Source organism: Podarcis erhardii, assembly GCF_964252035.2.
Source record: "Podarcis erhardii genome assembly, chromosome: 15".
In the NCBI taxonomy this organism is placed as follows: Eukaryota; Metazoa; Chordata; class Lepidosauria; order Squamata; family Lacertidae; genus Podarcis; species Podarcis erhardii.
In genome coordinates this window covers 27,555,357-27,583,333 of record NC_138505.1, presented here as the reverse complement: position 1 = coordinate 27,583,333, position 27,977 = coordinate 27,555,357, and the positions used below count along the sequence as shown (strand labels likewise).

General features: G+C 49.2%; 2 protein-coding genes across 3 annotated transcripts in view; one reads left to right on the top strand and one right to left on the bottom strand.

The window, feature by feature from the left end:
• The window catches only part of GGT5 (gamma-glutamyltransferase 5), a 35,138-nt gene extending 33,903 nt beyond the window's left edge, over window positions 1-1,235 (top strand). For both annotated transcript variants that reach the window (XM_081842797.1, XM_081842796.1), the window contains exon 12: window positions 82-1,235. In XM_081842797.1, the coding sequence (XP_081698923.1) occupies window positions 82-228 (147 nt within the window). In that variant the 3' untranslated portion in view covers window positions 229-1,235. The remainder of the gene's footprint in view (window positions 1-81) is intronic.
• GGT1 (gamma-glutamyltransferase 1) lies at window positions 426-26,755 on the bottom strand. The gene is made up of 13 exons (XM_081842784.1): window positions 26,618-26,755; window positions 20,283-20,487; window positions 20,052-20,179; window positions 18,239-18,328; window positions 15,825-16,017; window positions 14,328-14,485; window positions 13,789-13,938; window positions 12,032-12,168; window positions 10,774-10,958; window positions 6,972-7,099; window positions 6,588-6,700; window positions 5,838-5,951; window positions 426-3,456 (listed from the first exon to the last, which is right to left on the bottom strand). Exons 2-13 carry the CDS (start codon window positions 20,474-20,476, stop codon window positions 3,313-3,315), a joined length of 1,734 nt encoding a protein of 577 aa, XP_081698910.1. The 5' UTR covers window positions 20,477-20,487; window positions 26,618-26,755; the 3' UTR covers window positions 426-3,312.
• Window positions 26,756-27,977: the final 1,222 nt, after the last annotated feature.

Sequence of the window (27,977 nt, the reverse complement as noted above, 5' to 3'; positions counted from 1 at the left end):
TCAGCTTTGCCTAAGGAAGCATCCTATGTTCAGAGTGATGCCTGTATTTCCTCTACCCTCCTCCTCTTCTTTTCCTTGCAGAGTGTTGAGGCGGCACTGAAGCAAAAGGGCCACGCGGTGAAGACAATACAATGGAGCCTGAACGTGGTGCAAGCTGTTTCTAAGGACGGCCCCTGCCTCTTCCCCTACTCAGATCTAAGGAAAAATGGCCAAGCCTCTGGCTATTAGTAGCCCAGCGGCTATTTGGCCTGAGGCGAAGCCAGAGGGCCTGGAGGACCCATCTGCCTGCCTGCCTGCCTGCCCCTCTGCACTCTCTCAGAGCAGCTGCTACAGTTTGCAGCCACTTCTGGGTCTGAAAAAAACATGAACTTGTTGCAGCTGGATCCCTCCATGACATATTTCTTTTTCTCGGGGAGGCAGACAGACAGACAGACAGACAGACAGACAGAGAGTGAGAGGTGTTTACAAGAGCAGTGCTATACTGTGGAAGAACTGAGCCAAAAACCAGCCCTTGCTTTTGCTGCAGCCTGAGAGTGCAGGACGGACCTTCGCCTCTCTCACCAGCTCCTAGCACCTTCTGTCCAGGCTATGCGTCGAGACCCAAGGAAGATGGGCAGCCTCGCAGGGAAGAGAAGCTGGCATGAGTGTGTGGCAGACAAGAGAAAACCATTTGCCAGCATTTGCTGCTCTGTGAAAGATCTGGGTTGTGGCGGCGGCGGCAGCAGCTGGTGGCAAAGGACCTGCCTGAGGATATTTTCTGCAAGCAGGCAGGCAGTGAGTCTCCTCCCCGGATAATGCGATGGTTCTGGCTCCTCAGAGGAGGAGCCAGCCTGCAGATTTCATGATGCCGGAGGCTGCAAAGTGCTGGAGACGAAGCTTGCCTCATCGGCCCACAGCCAGAAAATGAAAAACGCCTCTTTGACCCTTTGGCAGCAAACCCCCAAGAGCGGAAACTTGGTAGACTCTTTCCCTGAGTGGGATCACAAGTGTTCTGAGTGAAGAGAGAGCTGCTCAAATGCAACAGCTGCACCAGGTAGTGGCTCCTAGCACAGGCAAGATCAGCAGCTCCAAATTGTGTTTGTGTTTAGGGGGGGGGTGTGCAGAGGGCATTGTTGATGCCAAGCCAGGAGCTTCATTCAGCAAAAGGACAGCTGCGCAGGATTTGTGTTTTCTTCTTTGTGCAAGTTTGACGTGCAGAGTTCTATATTTTTTAATAAATGAATTGTCTCCTTTTATATATAGTCCAAATCTCTGGGTTCCTCGCTCAAGCTCTTACCTGCCCCTCCCCCAATTTTACCACCCCCACATCCGGACTTACTGTGGATCCAAGAGGGACTGGAGTGGGAGGGCACCCTCCTCGCTTGGGTTCAATTTTGCTGTTTCTGAAACTGCCCCTGATAAGATGTCAGGCTTCAGGGACTCGGCTCCCTCCTCAACCCCTTTGGAAGTAGATAAGCAGAATAAAGAGAAAGGAGTCGCTTACCAGTTAAGAGATTTTAATGAACACAGCGAGAGAACAATGCATCTATTCTTCGGAATGAAGGTGCTCCCAATTAAGGTTTTCACCCACTTCTCCCCTAGTCATCCACATCACTTCTGCGTCCTGCAACCTGATCTCGCAAACACTGTGCCTTATGTGCGGCCACCTTATCAGGCCTCCTTGACCTTGGGCTGATCGGATGGATGCTTTCTAGCAACATTGAGTCTGTTAACTCTCTCTCTCCCAGTTCTTCGTCTCCTAACTGTTCACCCCCCCAGTTCTACCCAACTTCTGTCTTCTGAACTATGTCCCTCTGCCAACCACTGCTCCAAATCTATACTATCCCACTGCTCCTGGGAAGATTCAGGGTCCTAATTAGGAGCAGGGGGAGGGAGAGGCTCCCACGATTCCTCCTCAGGGCCAAACAGTCCGTGACAAGGATGGAGAGAGGGGCGTTTCTCAAACGGGGGGGGGGCATCACAGGCCATTTCTTCTGGCTTTGATGCATACACCTTCCGATGCAGCAAAATATGTACAAAAACATTTGGGGGAGGCCACCATTAACTGTGAGCCACCACAGGTGTAGTGAGGCCATTCTTTCTTCAGGCGTTAAACTGAGACCCGGCTAACCTTAAAAGCTTTCACCATCTTTACACAAACCTTCATTATTAAAGTCAAAAAATAGTTTTCAGCTGAGTTGCCCACAGTGTTCCAGCTCTCTAGTTGACAGTCCCAGTCCCACTAAAATCAAAAACCTTCTTCACAATGCTCTTGGCTTTGATGGGCCTCTTTAAGTTTTCCCAAATGAAACAGCTGCTGCTGTTTCTGCAGTCTTATTTTTTTATAGAACAGTAGAAGGAGAACAGACGCTTGGGACTAAAGAAAAGAAAATTCCAAGTAAAATATTCATTTTTATTGTTAGAAGTTTGGCCAAAGACAGCTTGTCATCCTCCTCCAGATGACTTTGCAAGGAGGCAGGATCTAACCCTTTGGCATTGTCAACATCCCCAGATATTCCCACTGGGAAAAAATCCACATATAAAGGCATTTTGGTCTGAAAGCTGTAACCGTCCAACACTAAGAACAAAACAACATTTTACTAAATGTGGTGGACTAAGATTATACCTGAGAACCAGTTAAAATTTTTTTAATTACCCTAATTTTTAAAAACCCCTGATGTTTGGCAGAGTGTTTACTTCCTGGACCAGCAGCTGAAGATTCTCTCCACTTCTGTTAATGCCTTTCAGTTTCTGAACGCATCAAAATCCACCACAGTCCAACGACCGCTCAGTCAACTCAGGCAGACCAGTTTAAATGCTGTTTCTTGGAAGATGTGAGACACTGCAGCTGAGGTGACTGTTCTCATCGCAATCCTTTTCCCCCTTGTTCCTAAGTTAATCAGGAAGACCCTCAAATCCATCCTATTTATTTGGTGACAATAACTGACAGGCCAGAAAAGAGTTTCATTGTGGTGATGAGAATGAGGAAGAAGATCTCCCTCGCTGCCTCTCATAGATCTTTCCTCAAGTGAACCATTTCAGACTAGGGCAATTTTCAGAACATCATCCTCATGCAAGCAGGCCCTTTCATGGTGGCTTTCTCCATTCGTCATAACCAATATCTGAATTTCCTCTAATGCCATGATGACTCGGGCAGTATAGATCAATGGTTGGAGGTACTTCCTGGTTTCTGAAACATCTCAGAGGTATGGGATTTGCTGCTGAAGTGTGATCCACCACAGCACAGTACAGGTGGACTTGTTTCAGTGGGTCGCCAGAAGAAACTGATCGATCTGCAATTATGTCTGTGATCCGTCCAAACTTGGAGCCAGTTTAGTATCCTGCAGGGACTCCCCCCTTCCGAGAGTCTGAGGCAGCCGACCAGCCTTCTTCTGTCCGCAGGATGGCCTGGACCACAGCTCCCCTGCTGGTCCTCTCAATCTCGTGTCCTCTCTTCTTCAATCCATCTTCTATTTCCTGGACACAGGAAGCAGATAAACACACTCACCAAGAATCTGATTTGACTCCTCTCCACCTTCCCCGCCCTGCGGCCCTCTCTGTTGCCGGCAGTGGCTGAGCCTTGCCTTCCTCAAGATGGCAGCCTCCAGATGTTCTCGGAATCACAAGGCCATGCTGGCTAGCAGGGGATGATGGGAGTTGTAGTCAGAAACACCTGAAGGGCACCAGGTTGTGGAATGCAAGGCTAGCAGGTGCCTCTGCGGTCAGAGAGCCCTCACTCTCATCCTAGGTGTGCAAGGGGATCTCCGTCAGCTCCTGTCAAGAGGGTCTCAAGTGGGGGGGGCAGGGGTGAGGGGTGGTATGCTTCGGACCTTGGAGAGCGCCAGCCAGGCAGTGCTGGGCTGGCACTTTTTGACTTCTGTGCAATGCACATACGTCATTTATTTATTCAACAATCTATAATGTAATTCAATATATTTTGTATAATAATAATGATAATAATTTACAGTGGTGCCTCGCAAGACGAAAAGAATCCGTTCCGCGAGTCTCTTCGTCTAGCGGTTTTTTCGTCTTGCGAAGCAAGCCCATTGACGGCTTAGCGGATTAGCGCTATTAGCAGCTTAGCGGCTTTTAGCGGCTTTTAGCGGCTTTTAGCGGCTTAGCGGATCAGCTGATAAGCGGCTTAGCGGCTTAGAAAAAGGGGGGGAAAGGAAAAAAAGTCGGAAAAACTCGCAAGACATTTTCGTCTTGCGAAGCAAGCCCATAGGGAAATTCGTTTTGCGAAGCACCTCCAAAACGGAAAACCCTTTCGTCTAGCGGGTTTTCCGTCTTGTGAGGCGTTTGTCTTGCGGGGCACCACTATATATATTTAATCAACAAAAACCTCTAAGTGGTTCACATATAAAGCTCTTGACACTTGAGGTGTATGTTTTTAGGCCCTTCCTTGTTTTTATGGTTGCAAGTTGTTTTAAATTGTTTTAAATATTGCCTGCTTTAGGACCTTATAGTGAGGAGCGGATGATAATAATAATAATAATAATAATAATAATAATAATAATAATAATAATACACAATAAAATATTAATTAAAATATCAATAAAATCAGACTATATATATATATATTACTGATTTTATTTTGATACCTTTTCTGTCAATACGTTTTTGACACAAAACGTATCAAAATAAAACCAGCAATATAGATATAGATGCATAGTAAAATTGTATATTTGTGCATGTGAAATAGCCTCCTCCCCTGCACCCATCTTCCTGGGCATCTGGTAAAGGTAGAGTGCCTTGGCCTATGGAGGTTCCATGGCCTCTCAAAAAAACCTAGAATCATCTAAGATGGTGGCCACTTCCGGATCTATACTGTTCATTCACTGTGCATGGTGTGAGCCCATGCACGGCGGCAAATGGGCAGGCCAGAATTGGGGCGTCGAATGGCAACCTTTACCTCCTACCTTAAACCTGCAACTACACTGTTACAGTCTGTGAATTTTCTTAAAGTGAGCAATATCTGGTCAGGCCTGAAAGCAGAAGAAGGAAAGGGCCGTCGTAGCTGCTTCATGGTGGAGCAGCTGCTTTGAATCATAGAATCATAAAGTTGGAAGAGACCACAAGGGCCATCGAGTCCAACCCCCTGCCAAGCAGGAAACACCATCAGAGCACTCCTGACATATGGCTGTCAAGCCTCTGCTTAAAGACCTCCAAAGAAGGAGACTCCACCACACTCCTTGGCAGCAAATTCCACTGTCGAACGGCTCTTACTGGCAGGAAGTTCTTCCTAATGTTTAGGTGGAATCTTTTTTCTTGTAGTTTGGAACCATTGCTCCGTGTCCGCTTCTCTGGAGCAGCAGAAAACAACCTTTCTCCCTCCTCTATGTGACATCCTTTTATATATTTGAACATGGCTATCATATCACCCCTTAACCTCCTCTTCTCCAGGCTAAACATGCCCAGCTCCCTTAGCCGTTCCTCATAAGGCATCGTTTCCAGGCCTTTGACCATTTTGGTTGCCCTCCTCTGGACCCGTTCCAGTTTGTCAGTGTCCTTCTTGAACTGTGGTGCCCAGAACTGGACACAGTACTCCAGGTGAGGTCTGACCAGAGCAGAATACAGTGGCACTATTACTTCCCTTGATCTAGATGCTATAGATGCTCCTATTGATGCAGCCCAGAATTGCATTGGCAGAAGGTTCCAATTTCAATCTGCCGTTGCAGCATCTCCAGGTAAATGCTGAGACTATCTCCTATCTGAAACCGGTGCTGCCTATCAGTGTGGACAGTGCTGAGCTGGATGAACCCCAATGGTTGGACTCAATGGCCCAAGGCAGCTCCCTGAGTAGACCTGATGTTCTCAGTTCTTCATTCCCACCCTTCCCCTCTTCGAGGCAGACCGACCTGCTCCACCTCATTCTCCAGTATGGTGAGGGAAGGGAAGAGCTGGTTATGGATGCGAGGCTCCTCCACCGCCTGCTTAATGCTGTAGCCGAACCAGAGGGAGCGGAGAATGGTCTGGATGAGGAGAAAAACAAGGCACCCCGTGTAGAGCACAAAGACACGCAAACGCACAACCGTTCCTAGAATGTGGACTCAAAACAGCTCTCTGCCCTGTGTGGGAGACCCTCCCCTCATCCACCTCCACAACACGCCCAGCAAAGGCACTTCAAGATGGCCCCAACCAGGCCAACCAGGCTATTTCCTTTCCCACCCTCCATTTTGTTTTACTCCAAAGAGCTCAAAATGGCGCATCACCTTCTCCCTTGAGGGGGACTGGCCCCCCAAGCCACTCAGAGAACTTCATGGCCAGCTGGGGGCTGGAACTGGGACCTCAACCAACTCCTAACCTGACATCCTAATCATGCTGACTCTACCCTAAGGCAATTGAGCCTTCACAGAACTCTCCCACAGAGCTAGAAAGAGAGGTGATTTTAATCACTAATGCCTTGCACCATCATGAGAGACATGACCCCCCCCACCCCATGTCTTAATCCCCTTGGCTTCCAGACTAGGCCTCTTCTTCCTCTCATCCATAGTTCTGGGGGAGCAGGGTCTCCTCTGATGCAGGCCTTGTGGCTGCAATGGACCGTCCAGAGTCCTCCCCTTGCTCCTAAACCTGTTTGGCTTCTCCTCAGCCCACCAACAACCTACCATTGCTGTAGCTGTGGTGATCTTTGTTCCTCCAGAAGCACCGACCACCATCCGGACCTTGTTCTCCTTATCCATTAGGATAGATGGACACATGGAAGAAAAAGGACGCTTCCCTGTCAAGGAGGAGAGCAGTTAGATAGGCATTCCCAGGCCTTGGCCTTGCTAAAAAGCCCGCTTACCCACCAGACCTTAACAGGAAATCCAGAGGTGGAGGAGACTCGGGGCTGGTGTGGGCCAGAGGGGGTTCTCAGTGTCCTTCGGCCAAGAAAGAGGGGAGGCAGAGAAGAAGCGGCCTGCCCTTTGGGCAGGACCACCAGCCAAGCTTTTGCCTAGAGAGTTGGCCAGAATGCAAAGCCCCCAAGAGAGAAACCCAAGAGGCCTTACCTGGGGCGATGAAGTTTGCCACAGACGGGTGGACCCCAAAGCCGTTGACAATGTATGGGGAGCTGAAGTCATCCATCTCGTCATTGAACAGGATGCCACTCACCGGAGAAAGGACGTCTGAGCCAAAGCTGAGCCGGACAAGAAAGAAAACGTCAGGTCCACTGGTGGTGGAAGCAGGAAACATGGGCTCCAGAAAGAGAGCTGCCTCAGACACAAGCTTGTGGCCAAGGAGAGCCTAAAGAGACACATGTGGTCTAAACCACAGAGCCTCTTGGGCTTGCCGATCAGAAGTTCGGTGGTTCGAATCTGCGCCACGTGGTGAGCTCCCGTTGCTCTGCCCCAGCTTTTGCCAACCTAACAGTTCAAAAGCATGCCAGTGCAAGTAGTTAAATAGGTACCACTGCAGTGGGAAGGTAAACGGCGTTTCTGTGAGCTCTGGTTTCTGTCACGGTGTCCCATTGCGCCAGAAGCGGTTTAGTCCTGCTGGCCACATGACCCGGAAAGCTGTCTATGGACAAATGCCGGCTCCCTTGGCCTAAAAGCGAGATGAGTGCTGCAACCCCATAGTCGCCTGTGACTGGACTTAACTGTCCAGGGGTCCTTTTTACCTTACCAGCATCACCACCTCACACACAGCAGTTTGGGACACCTGCGCACAAAATGTGTGCTTCTGAGCAGCCCATGAGCCAAAGAGGTCCATGTGCCAGGGAACTGGGCCTGCGTCTGGTCCATAGCTGTCAATGTTTCCCTTTTTTTAAAGGGAAATTCCCTTGTTCTGAATAGGATTCTCGCAAGAAAAGGGAAAGGTTGACAGCTATGGTCTGGTCCCTCCTCTGGGCTCTTTGGCAGAGTCACCAAACCTGTAGGATGGTGCTTCCCAAAGCTTTTCAGGCCACTGCCCCTTTGGTTCCATAAACTCATCCCCAGCGCCTCCTACCCTCCGGCACTCCACTGCTGCCCTCTTGCTTCTTAGCCCCTCTCCCCAGGTATTCACCCCCCACCCCAGGGAGCAGCATTACACAATTTGGGAACCACTGCTCTAGAAGACGGAGAAACAGCCCATGGCAAGGAGGACTCCTTAGCTACCATTCATGCCTGGGTCTTAAAAACAGCTCTTGCTCCCATCCTTTTGTAGTTACGAATGTAAGTCCAAAGCTAAGGCTCATATATATATATCTGGAAGAGATTAGTATCTCAGAAATGCTGGGAAAGTTTAACGTTCATTATCAGGTTACGCTGAGCTGACATAAACACATTTCTGCAATGAAAACAGGGACGTCCTATTCCATAATAAGAATTTTATTATTTATACCCCGCTCATCTGACTGGGTTGCCCCAGCCGCACTGGGCAGCCTCCAACACATATAAAATATAATAAAACATAGAATATTTTTTAAAAACTTCACTATACAGTGGTACCTTGGTTTAAGAACATCTTAGTTTATGAACAACTTGGATTAAGAAGGCTGCAAACCCAGAAGCAGGTGTTTTGGTTTGTGAACTTTGCCTTGGAAGCAGAACATGTTGAGTGTGTTTCATTTGTGAATTGAGTCCCCTGCTGCTATGGGAAATCACACCTTGGTTTAAGAACGCTTTGGTTTAAGAACGGACTTCCAGAACGGATTAAGTTCATAAACCAAGGTACCACTGTACAGGGCTGCCTTCAGAGGTCTTCTAAAGGTTGTATAGTTACTTAGCTCCTTAGCTTGGGGGTCACATAACTCCATGTCCAATGAAAATAGGGACGGCCTACCATACCCTCCAACATTTCTCTGATTAAAATAGGGATGGCCTAAGGGACATTCTGGGATTAAATCAGAAACCGGAACGGCTTCTGTAAATCTGGGACTGTCCATGAAAAATAGAGACACTTTGAGAGTCTGTAAACATTCGTCCTTTCCAGCAACTCTAAGATAAACTATTCCTTCTTTTTCTTCTTCTTTACATCACTGGATGCTTCCTGTTTTGTGCGCTACAAACATTCCTCCTGCATGGAAAAGGATTGGATGCTTAGAAAAAGAGGCTCCTATGTGCACCTGCAAACACTCAAGAGCCCGTGATAAGTTTTGTAAAATGAACAGATGAAGTGCCTCTGTCCTTGGAAGCAGGTTTGCAGAGAGGGGAGAGAAACTTGGCTTTGATCCGAGTACCTAGAGGGTCTGATTCTTCAGGAAAGTACAAATAGTTGGTGTTTGTTAGGTTGGGTTTGCTCGACCACCAATATAATCCAGTGCTGACACCATGTGGAAAATGTTCCATCTGCAACTGCTGTTGGTGAAAGATGTAACGGGCAAGATTTTCCTCCCAAACCATAGAATCGTAGAATTGTAACAGTTGGAAAGGGTGGGACCCAAAGGGTCTTCTGGTCCCAGTAAGGATATCAGTTCTCCTCCTCACTGCTACTGACCCAAAGAGAGCTCCTGCGTCTTTGACAATTCTGTGAAGATCAGTATTCCTGCAAGTGAAGTATTTTCTCCCAGACATGGAGCTGCAGTCAGTGCCGGATTTACGTATAACCTAAACAAGCTATCGCTTAGGGCCCCACTCTCTTGGGAGCCCCCCAAAAAATTAAAGGAAAAAGAGTTGGATGTACATTTCCAAAATATAAGATAAAAAACAAATAAAATAAAACCTACATACAGCAACAGTGTTTTGTGTTGTGTATGGACCTGTTAGGTCCATAAATTACCATGTAGCATATATTTAACATCAGCAGCAATTTGTTGTTGACAAAGGACAGCTGGACGTATAAAGGGCCCCATTACCTTCAGTAGCTTAGGGCCTCATCAAACCTAAATCCGGCCCTGGCTGCAGTGACAGCCAATTCTAGCCTAAAGGACAACTTTTTGCTGAGGGAAAAAAACCTTATCCAGGTCAATATAGGGCCAGTCTCCATACCGTATCATTGTCTATAAGGCACATCTCAGATTGAGGTTTTTCTGGATAATGTGGATAAACTAGATCAGGGGTTTCCAGGAGTCCACAAGCTTCATTCAAGTTGTCTGTGGATTTGTGGATGAAGGCAGGAGATGGCCCTGAATCCATTGCACTAAATATTTATATTGATTTTTTAACAGTGTTTTAATTGCTTCTCTTACTGTATTACGCGGAATACAACAAAATGCACTGTACGAGAAATAAAAGAAGCAATTAAGGTGCAATTTTAAATTGTGCAGTATCTAGGACAACACATTGTTTTGAAACAGAGGTTGAAACAAAGGTTGGGTGGCCCATCTGCTAGGGAATCTTTAGCTGTCATTCCTGTCATTCCTAGATAACCCTTCCAATTCTATGATTCTATTATTGCAACAGCAGGCAGAAAAATCATTATGTGGTCCGCCAAGGCCCTCAGCAATGCTAAGTGGTTTTGGGGGATCAGTGGGGAATTTTGGAACCACTGATTTAGATCTAGTTCAGTCCATATCCAGACATAAACAGCTTTGTTCCCCTTGGATTCTGTGGTGAGGGTCTGTGCGTGCCCTGGGAAAGCAGTGTAATCCATCAATGGGTGGGGAAAGACTGTTATAGAATTACAGAATTGTAGAGTTGGAAGGGACCTTGAGAATCATCTAGTCTGACCCCCTTGCAATGCAGGAATACGCAGCTGTCCCATACGGGAATCGAACCTGCAACCTTGGCATCATCAGCACTGTGGTCTACCCAGCTGAGCTATCCAGGCGCCTCTGAATTAATTCTTCCCCCACAGCCCGTTTCAGCAGAAGGCAGTTCTCCACTGCAAGTTCCCATCCCAGCCACCATTGGCAGAGTCCCCTACATGGGAAGCAACGCTCAGAGCGCCTACTATTGGTTGATGGTGCTGGTGGCAGCCACAGCGCTCCCGTCTGCAGACACTACAGAGAGGTGGGATGTCCCAGAGTCGTCCGGAGTGTAATATTCTGGCTCGTAGTAGCTGACTTCATGGGTCTCATCGGTGATTTTGGCCCACAGCTTCTTCGAAAAGTGCTCCGAGGTTATGTTTTCGATGATCTGGATGGAAGGAGAGAAAGCAAAGGCAGTGGCGGTTATCGCTGTGTCGGGACCTGACTTGGCAGTGTGGGATATTAAAAATGCAGTCAAACCAACCATTCATGTTTTGCTAGATGGGCACATGATAGGAGCTGAAGGTTGCAGAGTTTTCCTGTAAGTTCGCTGGAGAGAACTCTGAGAGAGACACTCCCACTGTGCCCCCCTGACATGGGGAGGGCATATCTTTATTTTCTCCTACCTGCCTGGGCACAACCGCTCTTTCCATCTTTCCCCACCATGCCAGCAATGTGAGAATGCCCACTCAGTCAGAGCTCCAACCTCAGACCACGTTTTAAGCTAGACCAGGGGTCAGCAAACTTTTTCAGGAGGAGGCCGGTCCACTGTCCCTCAGACCTTGTGGGGGCCGGACTATATTTTGGGGGGAAATGAACAAATTCCTACGCCCCACAAATAACCCAGAGGTGCATTTTAAATAAAAGCACACATTCTACTCATGTAAAAACACCAGGGAGGCCCCACAAATAACCCAGAGATGCATTTTAAATGAAAGGACACATTCTACTCATGTAAAAACACGCTGATTCCTGGACCATCCACGGACTGGATTTAGAAGGCAATTGGGCCGGATCCAGCCCCCGAGCCTTAGTTTGCCTACCCATGAGCTAGACGTAAGTATGTCTTTGTAATCAAATAACCGCTTTAAGCCCGCCTGAACAAAGCTGCTGTGCCAGTTACTTTTCAGCAAGTATTCTGAGTGAGTAAATGTATGTGTTTTTTAATAAGACTTGTTTGTGTGGTTATTGTTCTAAGGGTGAGGAAAGAGGGAAATAACAGGAGAATCCAGTCTGCCTCAAAGCAGCCTGTATTGGCTGAAACTAGCCTATGTAAGCTTTCTGTTTTAAGCTGCTGCTGAACTCACAAACGTGAGGAAGGAAGGATAACAGCTCATAAATATATCCTCTCCTAGCTTCAGTTCACATCCCAACAGGCAAAACGATTGAAAGCTGCCCTCTGCCGCTGAGCTAAATAAGCCCTTTTATTCCTCGGATATTACAGAACAGCGATGGACTTACCCCGGCAATGTTGACAAACGCAGGGTCCCCCAGTAAAGTCCTCTTGGCGTAAGCAAAGCGGAAGGCCTCAAGGATGCGGTGGTAAGTCAAGACCTTTTTCTCCAGAGTCTCCACGTCGCTGCGGGTGACATTAAATTCTGCCAGAGAGAAGGTTGGGCATCAGACAGGTGAGCAGAGCCCCTGCCACACCTGAAGCTGGCAAGGGGGCAATCTGAGCCAAACCGGGAGAGGTGGGGTGTTGGGAAGAGAGTCCTTAAGGGAGTGGGCATGGCAGCCAGTCAGCATATCCTCACTTGACCACCAGCAGTTTGCTGGGTGACCTTGGGCAAACCTAGCTGTCAGGGGACTGCCATCGGAACAGGGGAGGGAGGCAGGGGGCCCATTGCAATACAGAGAGCCTCCAAAACTCCTGAGGAGCAGTTCCTCTTCCAGCAGTGGGAAAAGCCATACCTCCAGTGGAGAAGAGAGGGAAGGGGCCAGCCAAGCGAGGAAAAGGCTTGAGGATGCTGATGAGAGCCCCAGCGCCTCACGTCGCCTGGCTGGCCAGGAGGGACGCACGTCACTTCCATCACCCAGCTTGCACAGAGGGGTGAAACGCAAGGAGAGGAGGAGGAGGCTTGGGGTGCCAAAGTTCTTATGTTGGGGGAGAAGCCAGAAGGGGCCACTCCCGGATTCTGCAAGTGACTGAGACGGACATGAACTTTGTAGATCAGCGCTGTAAATAGTTTGCACAATAAAACTGTTACGTACTGAAGTTCTCACCCTGGGCCAGCAGGGGGATACTGCAGATAGTTATGCAAATAAGGGATCGAAAGTGATGTTCAGTGATTGGATAGTTTTAGAAAATTGTTACAGTTACGTTGTACTGGAACTCTATATAAGCAGGCTGACTGAACACTTCAGTTCAGTTCTGTTCTGGCCTGTGAATAAAGAAGAGCTGTTTGAAGAAGCGCTGTGTCGTCTGATATGTTCACCCACAAAACAAAAACCTGTAAAAGACAGGTTGGAGTCCTGCCTGGTTACTCACAAGCAACCACCATAAGCATCTGACACTAGCCAACCTTGCAGGGTTGTTGAGGAGATTAATTTGAGATGGGGTGGGTGGGAGAACCATGTATGCCACCTTCAGCTCCTTGGGGAGGAAAGGTGGGATATAAATACGACAAACAAGTAGGCATTTTTAAGCCTCTTTAAGGAGAAAGCTTAAAGCTCCTTGGGAGAAAGGTGATGGCAAACCTAGACAGCATCTTAAAAAGTAGAGACATCACCTTGCCAACAAAGGTCCGTATAGTTAAAGCTATGGTTTGCCCAGTAGTGATGTATGGAAGTGAGAGCTGGACCATAAAGAAGGCTGATCGCCAAAGAATTGATGCTTTTGAATTATGGTGCTGGAGGAGACTCTTGAGAGTCTCATGGACTGCAAGAAGATCAAACATATCCATTCTGAAGGAAATCAGCCCTGAGTGCTCACTGGAAGGACAGATCCTGAAGCTGAGGCTCCAGTACTTTGGCCACCTCATGAGAAGAGAAGACTCCCTGGAAAAGACCCTGATGTTAGGAAAGATGGGGGGCACAAGGAGAAGGGGATGACAGAGGACGAGATGGTTGGACAGTGTTCTTGAAGCTACCAACATGAGTCTGACCAAACTGCGGGAGGCAGTGGAAGACAGGAGTGCCTGGCGTGCTCTGGTCCATGAGGTCACGAAGAGTTGGACACGACTAAATGACTAAGCAACAACAACAAGAAGAAAGCTTACCTTTCATGATGTTGAGCGCCAGGGCCAGCACAGCACCACTAAAGGGGGCATTGGGTGCAAACATGGTGAGCTCTCCTATGTGGACCTTTAAAGGATTTTCATCTAGAATCGGCGTGTAGTCTCTCAAGTCGTCCAGAGTCATGTTCCCTCCTGGAAGAGAAGATGGGGACAGGGGTCCCAACTGAATAAAATATTTGGGGGGCCCAGCCAGATAAGCCCCACCCCACATAACTGACCACTGGACACGGGGCATGCACACCATTTGAGCAGCAATGCCCATCAACTTCCGGGTGGGGCGAAGGAATCTCAGACCCTCGGAGTTGGCTTCTGTGATCCGGACTGAACCAGAGCTCCCAGGACACCTTGGCATGGATTTTAAGGGCTACACCCCTGCCATGGGTGGCAAAAACAATTGGTGTGTATAAAGGAGAGGTGGCTAGTCCATAAGACTGCCAAGCTGCCAGTGAGCTTTTCATGGGGTTTAGAAATGGCAGTGGACCTTTCCTATATAAGCCCTCTGCCACATCCAGATTTCTCACCTGCTGCTGCGATGTCGGCTATAATTTGCTGAGCTAAGCTCCCGGTATAAAATGCATCTGGACCCTCCTCGGCTAAGATCTCGTAGGTGCGGGCCAAGTTGGGGAGGGTGAGAATCTCATTCTCCTGGAGAACTTTCCCGTCTTTGCAGAAGACCGCACTGGTGGGGGAGAGGGAGAGGAAAGACAAGGAGAATTGGCTACATGGTGGTCTTGTAGCATAGCTGTCAAGCGTCCCTTATTTGGCGGGACAGTCCCTTATCCCAGCACCATGTCCCGCTGCTGTCCCTTATTGTAATAACCTGCAGCTTTATAAGAGTATATATTTACAGTAGATGAATAAATGAGCAAGTTAAATGAACTTGGATATGCAGAAGATATTACAAAATAAATGTGAGGAAGCGCAGAAAGAGGGGGAAGGACGACAAATTTTGAAATGTTAAATGGATTGTAAAATGAATGAAATGTATAAATTTGAAAAGTATAAAAAAAAACTTTTAAAAAAGGAGAGCTGGCCACATAGGTGCTTGGGTGCTGGATCTGAAGGTACTTTTCAGGGCACCCCAACCCTGGGTGCTCCCAGCTAGCTCACATGGCAGCACTGTAACCTCTTAGATCAGCGTTTCTCAAACTTGGGTCTCCAGATGTCTTTGGACTACAATTCCCATCATCCCTGGCTAGCAGGACCATGGTCAGGGATGATGGGAATTGTAGTCCAAAACCAGCTAGAGACTCAGGTTTGGGGAACCCTGTCAATGAAAGCATGTTGAGGCAGAAGACAGCACCGTGGGTCACCTTCCAGGGTCTACAGTGGATGGGGAGATTTGCAGGACATCCTCCCCCAGCCTGGTAGCCTTCAGATGTTTTGAACTAAAACTTCCATCCGCCCCAACCAGGGCAGCCATATTATGCTGGGACTGATGGGACTTGTAGTCCAAAATATTTGGAATGCATCAGACTGGGGAAGGCTGGTGTACCTTCACCATTTCTTCAATGTGGATACTGAACACCTGAAGAGGGCCCAACTCTACACATGTTCAGGTGAACACTGCACGTTGACTTGGGAGTAGGTGGGGTGAGCAATGGCACCACTTGTTGATCTGCCTGAGGCAGCAAAATGTCTGGTCAGTCAGACTTCCATAGAAAAGCCTTTGAGCCTAAAACATGAGACATGCTTTGTTGAGAGGCTACATCTCTTCAAGGGTTGTTTTCTGTGGGGTTTATTAAACTGGAATGAACAACTGTAGAACCTAAATGAGAAACAGAGAGAGCTGGCAGCCTGTGGAGCAGATCTGGCCCCTGAAGCCATTTCATCAGGCACTTGGCAGCCATGCCAAATTCCAGCCAAGGTACGGCCAAAAGGTTTGCCAACAGTTTGGTGGCCTCCTTTGGCTCTGATCTCCCTGTGAGGGAGCCAACCCCATCACCGCTCCCTCAGTTGAGCTCCCACTGCGCTTTTGACCTCCCCGTGCCACAGAATACCTTACCCCCCAAACCTACCACATGGACGGGTTGCTCTCAACCGCTTCCTTTCTATACGCCAGGGCTCCTGCCAGGCCTTTCCCAACCGGGAAACCCTTCCGTGCCAGTTCGATGCTGGGCAGAAACAGCTCCTTCCACGCCAGCTTGCCGTGCCGTTTGTGAGCCATTTCGTAGCCACGGATCTCTCCCGGAATTGCAATGGACAACCCTCCTGGAACGGGCAGAAAGAGCAAGCAGATCAATACACCACAGTCGGAGAGCAGAGAGCATGCAGATCAAAATTCCAGTATCTGAGGGGCAGGGACCTTTGGGGAAGCTTTGCCTCAGGGCAGCCCACATTCAAAGGGCTGCGCACAACTCCCTCTTTGCACCTCAGGGCGAAGGAGGTGAGGTGAGGAGAGGGGCACCTGTGGGCCAAGATGGGCTCCCCTAAATCGCTGGCTCATAAGAGGAGAAGAAGAAGGCAGTCAGGGCCCTTGGGTCAGTGCTAGGGACTCCAGCAAACTTCTGAGTGGCATTCAGGGGGCTGGTAAAGATTAGCCTTCATAAAAGGACTTGGGGGTACTCCTGCAGACCTCTTTAAGGTGGCCAAAATATAATAATAATAATAATAATAATAATAATAATAATAATAATAATAATAATCTATTTTTACCCTGCCCATCTGGCTGGGTTCCCCAGCCACTCTGGGCAGCTTCCAACAAGAGATTAAAAATACATTAAAACACCAGTCATTAGAAACTTCCCTAAACAGGGCTGCCTTCTAAACGTCAGGTAGTTGTTTATTTCCTTCACATCTGGTGGGAGGGCATTCCACAGGGTGGGCACCACTACCAAGAAGGCCCTCTGCCTGGTTCACTGCAACTTGGCTTTTCACAGCAAGGGAACCGCCAGAAGGCCCTCAGCGCTGTACCTCAGTGTCCGGGCAAAACGATGGGGGTAGAGACGCCCCTTCAGATATACTGGGCCGAGGCCGCTTAGGGCTTTAAAGGTCAGCATCGATACTTTGAATTGTGCTCGGAAACGTACTGGGAGCCAATGTAGGTCTTTCAAGACCGGTGTTATATGGTCTCGGCGGCTGCTCCCAGTCACCAGTCTAGAAAGTGTTTGGGATGTCTTAAATAGGTTAGAGCCCAGGCAACAGAGTAAGGCCTGGTGGGATACAAACCAGACAAGGGCACCCTATGAACCAATTTAAATCAAGGCTAGCAAAATGCTAAATGTGTACAGTATTAGGTTCTTCAGGCATCTCCTGCTCCTGAACCGTGCCAGCTGGTCGTTATAGGACCAACTTTTAGAAATAGGCTCTTGAGTTTTGGTTTTCCTCTTCCCTTCCTGTCACCTTTTCCTTGCGTGTGGTGTCTCCCCCCGCCCAGATTGTAAGGACTGTTTTGTTTTGATCGCGTGCAAGCCACTCTGAGAGCCTTTCAGGATGAAGAGTGGGGCACAAATACTCTAAACAAACAAACAGGTTGATTTCTTGCCCTTGGTGCCATCGTGCTTTGCACAAGTTTCCCAGACAAGGTAGTGATTCCAGGAGGTTGTGGACTCTGCTTCCTTGGAGGTTTCTAAGCAGAGACGGGGTGGCCACCTGTTGTGGATGCTTTAGTTGAGATTGCTGTACTGCAGGGGGGTTGGACTAGATATCTTTGGTATCCCTTCCAGCTCTACAAATTTTATGAATCCATAATTCAATAGATTATTGGAAGACTTTTGAAAATAACTGTAAGATGGAGCTTCTTACTCATACTCTTCCTTGGAGAAGAAAACATGGCACAGCCCAGATAATTCAGACTGAAATTCCCAGGTGACAGAAAAACGTATTTATGTATGCAACAACTGCGGCCGGTGTTTTGTTAGCCCAAAACAGCGAGGTCCCAACTAAAGAAGGATGGCAACTTAAGTTGACAGAATATGCACAACTTGCAGACTTAACATATGGAGTAAGAGAACAAAAAGAACATATGTTTAAAGAAGATTGGAAAACATTTACTGAATATCTGGAAAAGAATTGTGTACAGCTGAAAATGCTGGCAGCCTTCAGATAAATTCAACAGTGTAAATAAGTTTGGATGGATGCAATAGTGGAAAACAGATTGGTATAGTTTTTGTAAAATACACAGTGATTTAAGATACGTAAAATGAATCTTGGAAAGAGAAGGGAAGTCATTGACATCTTAAGGCTGTAAAATGTTTATATGAAATTGTAAAAGAGAAAATTTAATAAAAATTATATATATATATATTTAAAAAGACGTGGCACAGCCTGAGCAGGAAGGTCAATTTTTTCGGACTCAGGAATGGAGGTAGATGAGGAACATTTAGGACAACTTCAGGGACACCTTTACCTACACCACAATACTCTAGAGGTGCCAACCTACCTGGATCCCAGCCTGCCAATAACACCAATGAAGGATTTCCCATCTCTTTACCTTTCTTGGACAGCTGTGTGTCATTGCCAAACATATCCCGGAATGCATTTCTTGGCGCCGTCTCCCTGGCATTGATGACTTCCACTTTCCCTGTCAAGAGGCAAAAAATCTGTCTCAGCATCTTGTCCACAGATTGTCGGGGGAGTCAACACAGAGATGGATCTGGCCAAGTCAGAAATTGGCACGCTCTAGGATCACATCTCTGCAGTGCTGCTGGCTGGTTCGCACATTACGTTGAAACACAGGGAGGGGGCAAGCTGTTTCTCCAAGCATGTACAAGAGTCGGTGTGGAAGTGCCCAGTTGCTGATTTGTACAGCTCAATCATTGTGTACGGACTGTCAATACACTTGTTGAATTTTACAGGTGAACAACTCAATAGCAGGCGTGGACAATTCAGCTCTCTGTGTTGAAAGCTGCCTATCACTGGTATTATACTTGGGTAATGTTACCTTATATCTAGAGTAACCCACACTCAGCAAGCTTTGTTATCCCATTCCTCATTATTAGGACTGCTTGGTACAGCTATATTTACTTTGTAATCAGGGTGGGTGCAAGACACCCTAAATTCCGGATCAAGCTAGTGTTAGATTTTAATTGCCGTAAGGTTTGTGTGTTAAAACTGGCTGCTAGACCCGTGTGTGTATTTGAGCTGTGTTCTAAGGGCTTCTAACCCTATGGAATCAACATGAGTCAATAGCTAAGTGAGCCAAGCTGGTCTTCCTGTGGTGTGTCAAAAGCAAATTAAGCCAGGACTAGACTTCTGCGGGTGGCGCTGTGGTCTAAACCACTGAGCCTAGGGCTTGCCGATCGGAAGGTCGGCAGTTCGAATCCCTGCGACAGGGTGAGCTCCCATTGCTCGGTCCCTGCTCCTGCCAACCTAGCAGTTCGAAAGCACGTCAAAGTGCAAGTAGATAAATAGGTACCGCTCTGGCGGAAAGGTAAACGGCATTTCTGTGCGCTGCTCTGGTTCGCCAGAAGCAGCTTAGTCATGCTGGCCACATGATCCGGAAGCTGTCTGCAGACAAATGCCAGCTCCCTCAGTCTATAGAGTGAGATGAGCGCCGCAACCCCAGAGTCATCCGAGGCTGAACCTAACGGTCAGGGGTACCTTTACCTTTACCCTTCTGCAGGAGGAGATAGCCTGTGGATAAGGAGCGATTAGAATAACAAAAGATCAAGAGGAAATTTCATTTGCAAATGAATGCGTTCCCTCCCCCTTTCCTCAAATGAGACTTGCTTTAAAATGTTTTAGGATTGCAGTTAGGAGTTATAAAATGGACATAATAAACAGCAGGCTGGAGTGACAGTCAAAGAGCAGCATTTGAGAGCAATGGTTGGTGTCTACTTAAGTCCAAGGCTGCTGTGGTTATAGGAGAAGCCAGAACCTCATGGGGTGTGAATGCCACAAATCCCTCCATCATAAGCTCAGGTTGTATAGATATGTAAATAAACCATATATCCACCACAGTCTCCCCTGTGCCTCATTCCCAGAAGGAAACTCAGACCTTAGGTGAGCACACCTAGAACCCCTGGAATCTCAGAGATTTGGGGGGGGGGGTGCAACATGTTTTCAAGAAAAACATACCGAAGCCTGGGGGGTCTCTGGTGGCTTCCCCCAGAGCTGGTGCCCCTCCAGGTTTCAGACTACAATCCCCATCAACCCCAACCACCTGCCTGGGGCTGATGGGAGTTGCAGTCCAAAACATCTGGGGGCACCCAGTTGGAAAAGGCAGCCTTAGCAGCTGCCCCAGGCAGACAGGCATGTCTTGCCCCCCCCCCATGGCAGAAAGAGCTCTCTCTGACCATCCTTACCATCCGCTGTAGAAATGGTGAAGACGAGCCCCCCTCCGATGCCCATACTGTGGGGGTTCATCAGGCCCACGCAGAGGAGAGCCGCAATGGCAGAATCCACGGCCGAGCCACCCTTTTGAAGGATATCGCTGTGGAAGACAAAGCCTTGTCACAGCCCAGCAGGCAGGGGCGGCATTCCTCCTCACCAGGCTTCCTGCCACCTTGGGGGGGGAAAGGGAGGGACCTGCCTACCTGCCAATGACAGAGCAGGGCCCTGCGTCTGTGGCCACGGCAACACTCTTGTAGATGTGTCCATCTTCTAGGGGAGCAAAGGATGGCTTAGAGCGAAGCCCAAAGAAAAGGCCAACAAGAGCCGCGAGGAGGAGGAGCAGCCCAGTCAGGGCCCCGATCTGCAGGCGTTTCGAGTTCAGCACCAGCATCTTCATTTTGGCCGTTTCTGAGGAGAAAATGAGGGGAGCTCAGAATAGGGCAAGCAGAATTGTCAAGGGGATGGAGCGACTCCGCCTTATTAACTATTAGGTTTGTATACTGCCCCTATACCTGTAGATCTTGGGGCAGCTCACAACATAAAATTACAATATAAAAACACAAAATACATAATACAGTAGAAAGAAACCAAAAATCCTCCCTTCCACAAACACATTTAAAAGGGCATTGGGTGCCAGTCAGTCCAAGGCCTGGTTGAAGAGGAAAGTTTCCCCCTGGCACCTAACTAAAGGTGTATAATGAAGGCGCCAGGCAAGTCTCCCTGGGGAGAGCATTCCCCAAACGGGGAGCCACTGCAGAAAAGGCCCGTTCTCATGTTGCCACCCTCCAGGCTCTCATGGAGGAGGCACATGAAGAAGGGTCTCAGAAGATGAACACAGAATCCAGGTTGGTTTATATTGGGAGAGGCGGTCGTTTAGGTATTGTGGTCCTGAACCGTATAAGGAAAAAGATTAGAGAATAGATGAGTAAGAGGAAACATAGCAGAAATTCATCATCAAGTTATGCCCAGCATGGAGAAAGTGGCTAGAGAATTTTTTTTTCTCCTTCTCTCATCAGACTAGAACTTATTTTCCGACAGGGAGTCCAAACCATCTTCAGCCTCCCTCTTGCCTGAAATATCAACAGTGGACTACATTGCAGGGCTGTTGTAAGCTGTTCTCTCTTTCTCTGCGTCAGCCCAACGCCCAACCTGCATTAGGTGTCTGACAACTCTGGACAACCAGTTGGAATCTGTCCTGCAGGATTCAGGGATGATCTTAAGGATGCCGGATACCACAAGCCACTCTTTGCCAGCCGCAGTCTCTTCCAGACTGTGGAATGGAGCCAATTAATTGCATTAACTGGGGGAAGTGGCATAGCTCCACATCAGGAGGTCCCAACTTCAGTTCCCAGTGGCATCCCTAGGTAGATCCGGAAGAAACACCTGTTTGAAACCCTGGAAAGTCATCGCCAGTCAGTGTAAACAATGGACCAATGGTCTGACTTGGGATAAGGCAGCTTCCTCCACCCCCTGCCCCCAAACTGGTATTTCCAGAACTATTTTTGAAATATGCACGCAGTCCGAAGGAGCAGAGAGCCTCCGCTTCTGTGCCCAGACTTGCGGGTAACCTGAGCAGATCCTTTCACTCCCTGGCAAGGAAAGTTCTTCTGCTCTCGGGCAACTGGGCAGAGCACAAGGACCCTTGAAAGCAGACAAAGCCAACCTTTGGCACACACCAGGAATTAAACCTGCCTTCCTTGACTGCGGTTTCCTGCCCATCTCTGCGCTCGATCTGTTGGCAAATAACCCAGCCGTCCCGGAACAAAGAGCCTTGTCAAGCAGACAATCCACATTTGTTTGCACGTGTTCTTTGGTTTGTTTTAAATTGTTCTATTAGATTTTTTATGTTGTACAATCATATGTTTGTAACCCTCCACTGCACACACCCCAGGACCTTGTGGCAAAAGGTTAGGCTCAGAAACCTCTTAAATAATATATATTATTTTCCTTGGCCGTGGAGCAGCAACTGTGGGGAGATAAACAGAAAACCGTGCAGGGAGAGGGGCAGAGAGGCTCTTTGCCATTTGACCACGTACAAAGGGCACCTTTAGAGGGGAGATGGAATACCTGGAAAGGGTTGATTACATGCATTTGTGGCCAAGGAGTGATGGCAGGTGATCTTGCTCCTTAACAACACCATCAGAAGGCTTTGGAAAGAGCTTCTTCACGCAGCGCTCCCCCCCCCCCTGAACAGTAACAAAGAAAATCTGTTACTTATTGGTGAGTGTAAATATATCACATATGAGGTTTTTAATTAGGCTTGCTCTAGCAGACAAGCGGATCAGACAAAAACACAACACACACAAAAGACAGAGCCAGTGTGGTGTGCTGGTTAGAGTGCTGGACTAGGACATGGGAGACCAGGGTTCAAATCCCCACTCGGCCGTGAAGAAGCTCACTGGGTGATCTTGGGCCAGTCTCCGCCTCTCAGCCTAACCTACCTCACAGGGTTGTGGTGGGGCTTAAATAAGATGCTGGGTAGGGGGTGCAGGGTGGAAGGAGAAGCATGTATGGAGCCCCTTGGAGGGAGAGGTGGGAGATAAATGCAAGAAACAAAGTACAGTGGTACCTCGGGTTACATACGCTTCAGGTTACAGACTCCGCTAACCCAGAGATAGTGCTTCAGGTTAAGAACTTTGCTTCAGGATGAGAACAGAAATTGTGCAGCGGCGACACGGTAGCAGCAGGAGGCCCCATTAGCTAAAGTGGTGCTTCAGGTTAAGAACGGACCTCCGGAACGAATTAAGCACTTAACCCGAGGTACCACTGTAATAATAAATAAAACAGGGTCCACGGTAGGGTTACCGGACGTCCCTGGTTCCTGGAGACAGCTCCTGGATTTGCAGATCTGTCCCTGGACAAATTCCGTCCCCGGAATGTCCCCAGATTTGCAAATCTGTCCCCGGGAAACGTGGCAGCGGCAGCCTCAGCAGCCTGGAGCCAGTCTGGTAGCGCAGTTGGCTCTGGCTGGCTTCAGGAGCTGCCCGCTGCTGGGTGCCCGCCAATTTTTCCTTGCCGGAAGTCCCCATGTGATGTGTTGCGCACAAGACACATCATATTAGGACTTCCGGCAAGGAAAAATGGCGGGCACCACGGCAGCGACCAGCGACCAGCTCCTGAAGCCAGCCAGAGCCAACTGCGCTACCAGGTTGGCTCCAGGTGGCTGACTGCCACTGCCAAAGGGGAACCAGGGATGTCTGGCGGTACAGATTTCCTGCCCCCTTCCCCCTTTGTTTTGACTGATCAGGGGAGGCTCGGGAGTCATGGGCAGCCGGCCATTGCCCAGTTTTTAAAAACTCTGCGCATTTATATTTCACAGGGTGCGAAAGAAGGGCTTTGCACCTTTATACAATATGCATGTGTGCTTGGGCCCAGGATCTTTTGCCTCACCATCCCCACTACTGACTCCCTGTTGCTATTCAGTTTAAAAAAAAAAAAAAAAGTGTCCCCAACATATGGTGTTGGGGGGGCGACCAGGGCTAAAATGCACCTCTCAGCTTGGTGGTGCTCTTAGCTTGTGGTGGTGGTGATGAACATTTGATGGACTTAATTCTAGCACCAGAGTCCCCATCACTTTGCATGCTCCAAGATGGACTCATGGTTCTCTGCGATATGGGGTCTCTTGCCTGAGGTTTCCAGGCTGCTGGTAGTGAGAAATGGCTGGCTCTTCTTCTTGCCTGCGGAGTTGCTATGGTGTGTTCTCCCTTGACTGCTCCAGTGAGAGAGGTGCCCAAACTCTCATGCTGGAGTTCCATTATGCCGTTGCTGGGGCGAGATTGGCCTGTGCCTGAGACACACCTGACTCTAAGCCAGCACCTGCCTGCCCAGCTTATGCCCTATTCTGTCTGCCTAACACAGGTCTAGATCTCCAGTGGGACTGAGCAGATGTCTCTTACTCTTGTGCAGCCTTGGCTTGTTCTGTTGGGGCTTGCACAGGGTTAGCTACACCGTGCAATTCTCCTTTCTAATGGGATGCCACAGTCAGAGGTTGCCTTGGGAACCGTGCCTGCCTGTGAATGAAGCCAGTGCTTCAAGTTTCTTTGCCCCCTTCGCCAATATGTTGTTGGACTCCAACTCCCATCAGCCCCAGCCAGGACAGCCAATGGTCAGGAAAGATGGGAGCTGTAGTCCACTTATTGCCGGATGGCTGCAGGGGACCCACCTTTGGCCTGCAATATGCCTGGGGCTCCAGAGGATTGCAAAGGTCCTGGGGCACCTTGTTTGTCATGGCACCACACTCTGCATAATGGATGGTTTGATCTCTTCTAGAGCTTCCTCCTGACACTGGCCAGGCCATCTGAGTCCAGTGGCGGCGGCAGCAGTGGCAATCCCTTGACCCACCCATGCCAAGGGAAGCTCTTTCCTGGCGACTAAACCACAGAGCCTAGGACTTGCCGATCAGAAGGTTGGCGGTTCGAATCCCCGTGATGGGGTGAGCTCCCGTTGCTCGGTCCCTGCTCCTGCCAACCTAGCAATTTGAAAGCATACCAGTGCAAGTAGATAAATAGGTACCGCTCTAGCGGGAAGGTAAACAGCATTTCTGTGCACTGCTCTGATTCGCCAGAAGCGGCTTAGTCATGCTGTCCACATGACCCGGAAGCTGCACGTTGGCTCCCTTGGCCAGTAAAGTGAGATGAGCGCCACAACCCCAGAGTCTGCCACGACTGGACCTAATGGTCAGGGGTCCCTTTACCTTTACCTTTTTACCTCAAGGCAGGCCTTGCAAAAAGCTTGCTCCCTTCACACGAAGACAAATGCAAGAGTTGGGATCCCCAGTCTGGCTCCACACAGGTTGGGCAGCCTCTGTGTGTTTGTCAGAGGGGCATCTCCCTTTCTGCAAACAGTGGAGGTGAAATCACATCATCTGATGTGGCTCGCAAGCATCTGAGAATCAGGAGGAGCCACAGGTGGGTTTCAGTTCCGAATGCCATTGTCTGTCTGTATTAGGGAACAAATGCTTCTTGGCATGACATGGTTATGGGCATGATCCGGTGACTCAGCTTGGCATCAGAGCCTGGGATCACAGCAGCTAATCCTGGCTTAACCAGCACCCTCCAAACTTGCCGCATGCACAGCGGACAAGGAAAAGGGGAAGATTGAAACCGTTTCCTGCCAGTAAATCTGGCTCCCCAGTGAAGAGGCTGTCAGAGGACAGAAGTCCTGGGAAGGGACAGAGCACCCCACCTGCCTTCACCTGACGTGTGGGCACAAGTGCAGGCCTTGACTCTGTGGGCAGCAGATGCCTCCAGGGCACTAACCCTCATCTCTGCTCTCAGACGCAGCACTCTTTCTTTCTGTGGGACCCCAGTGAAGGGCGAGAGACGTTCCCAGGAGGCTGAGCCTACCAGGACCCCTTGTGAGCCAGTGTGGTGTAGTGGTTAGGAGTGGTGGACTCGTAATCTGGTGAACCGGGTTCGATTCCCCGCTCCTCCACATGGGAGGAAGGGAAAGGAGAATGTTAGCCGCTTTGAGACTCCTTCGGGTAGTAATAAAGTGGGATATCAAATCCAAACTCCTCCTCTTCTTGTCTCCCAACAAAAGCAGTGGGAATGAAGGCACCCTGCAAATAGGGTAACACTTTGTCTCCCTCCCCAAAGCATATACCCTACCTGGGCTTTGAGGACGACGTGGAAAAGGGAATCTTCTTCTGAAGGGGTTTGCAGGACCCCTGGAATACTCGTGGGGTTTGGTTTCAAAGCATGCAGGGCCACTCCTGAGCCTGATTTCTTAGATTTACATTAAAGGCGTTGATCATTCACGGAAGGCAGGCAAGGCAGCAATTATGACTGAGGGATCCTCGGAGCAGCTCAGACATCATCTTTGCCTCACTGGAGCCAACCTCAGCACGTTTGGGTGTCTGGCTGGCTGTCGAGAAGACGAGGACTACCTGCCCAGGTAGGACGACCTGAGGGGGACCATGTGAGGTGGTCCCCCTCCATTTGCTCCATCCTCCCCCACATCCTTTCTGAACACAGGGAAGAACTGGCATGCTTGTGGCGCCCAGAGCCCTAGAAAGGGCAAAGGCTCCTCCTGATCTCAGAAGCAGCCTTTGTTTCCAACTGCCCAAGGTCCAAGCAGTCACTTTCAGCACTTTCAAGGGTCTGGCCAGGCAGACTGGGGCCCTCCTCCAGCTCCTGGGAGAGGCAGAACCTCCCCACCCCACCCTTGTGAAAGGTGCCATCGGATGACTGCTTGAGAAAGACAAGCTCAAAGTCCTCAGGACACACAAGAACACCCTTGGTGTGGAGCCCTGGAGCCCAGCCAAGAGGAACTTCGCATACCAAACGAGAAATGTTTATGCAGATCCTTTGGCTCCCTAGAAGAAATCATGGTGTGCGCGGATAACTAATGACCTGGCTTTGAAGGAGCCAGAGAAGGCAGCGTCCCTGAGCCTGCTTATCAGAATATTTCAGCGTCATTAAATAAAGCAAGTTTCATGTACCTGAAAGGGAAACAGGTCTCTCTCTGGCTCAAGGGAGAGACAGAGGCTGCCCAAGCCACTCTTTCCCCTGGCCAACGAGGCAGTCGTGTTACATACCTTTGGGGAAACTGAGGCACTAGCCGGGGCTGGCTTTGGAATCCACAGAGGGATGTTTGCCTGCTCTTCTGATCTTCTCCTGCAGGGATTTCGGTCCGTTAGGTGAGGCTGAGCAACAGCAGGTGGACTTTATAAAGGGGAGTGGCCAGAGAGAGAGCCAGACAGGGAGCCAATGGCTGGGGGGGAGGGGAGATCCTGCCAGGGTGCCCAGGGTTGCATTTGGAAGGGCTGCCCTCTCTTCCTCTGTGCTCATAAATCGCTCCACTGCATTCTTCCTCTGTTAAATTGCTCATTAGAATTGCAAATGGATCTCTTCCTCTGTCCTTCTGTTTCTTAACCAGGGGAGGCTGCAACTGTTCCAGACAGGGACCTGGAAGTAGTGAAGAGCTGGATGGAGGGTGACAAACCGAGACCAAATCAGGGTGAGATGGAGACTTCGTGGGTGAGCTGTTCCCAGGCTGGGGAGTTTACTTCTGGAGGGGGGCTGCACTCCCTCTGGAAGAACAGGTGTGCAGTTTGGGGATGCTCCCACCTCCATCTCTGTCACTGGTGGTAAGCCCTGTGGCAAAGCTGGCCCATTATTTTATTATTTATACTCCGCCCATCTGGCTGGGTTCCCCAAGCCACTCTGGGTGGCTTCCAACAAAGTATTAAAATACAGTAGTCTGTTAAACATTAAAAGCTTCCCTAAAGAGGGCTGCCTTCAGCTGTCTTCTAAAACTCTGGTAGTTGTTCTTCTCTTTCACATCTGGTGGGAGGGTGTTCCACAGGGCGGGTGCCACTACTGAGAAGGCCCTCTGCCTGGTTCCCTGTAACTTGGCTTCTCACAGTGAGGGAACCGCCAGAAGGCCCTTGGCGCTGGACCTCAGTGTCCGGGCAGAACGATGGGGGTGGAGACGCTCCTTCAGGTATACTGGGCCGAGGCCGCTTAGGGCTTGAAAGGTCAGCACCAACACTTTGAATTGTGCTCGTAAACGTACTGGGAGCCAGTGTAGGTCTTTGAAGACCAGTGTTATATGGTCTCGGCGGCTGCTCCCAGTCACCAGTCTTGCTGCCGCATTCTGGATTAGTTGTAGTTTCTGGGTCACCTTCAAAGGTAGCCCCACATAGAGCGCATTGCAGTAGTCCAAGCGAGAGATAACTAGAGCATGCACCATGCTGATGAGACAGTCTGTGGGCAGGTAGAGTCTCAGCCTGCGTAGCAGATGGAGCTGGTAGACAACTGCCGTGGACACAGAATTGACCTACACCTCCATGGGCAGCTGTGAGTCCAGAATGACTCCCAGGCTGCGCACCTGGTCCTTCAGGGGCACAGTTACCCCATTCAGGACCAGGAAGTCCTCCACATCCACATGTTCAG

Excerpts from the sequence above, each read along its gene's own strand:
- GGT1 (XM_081842784.1), bottom strand. The coding sequence starts at position 20,476 with ATGAAGATGCTGGTGCTGAACTCGAAACGCCTGCAGATCGGGGCCCTG. Across the intron at positions 10,959-12,031 it reads CGTTTGTCAACATTGCCGGG|ATCATCGAAAACATAACCTC; the intron begins GTAAGTCCATCG and ends CCTTCCATCCAG. Across the intron at positions 3,457-5,837 it reads TGGAGAATGAGGTGGAGCAG|GAAATAGAAGATGGATTGAA; the intron begins GTCGGTCTGCCT and ends TCCTGTGTCCAG.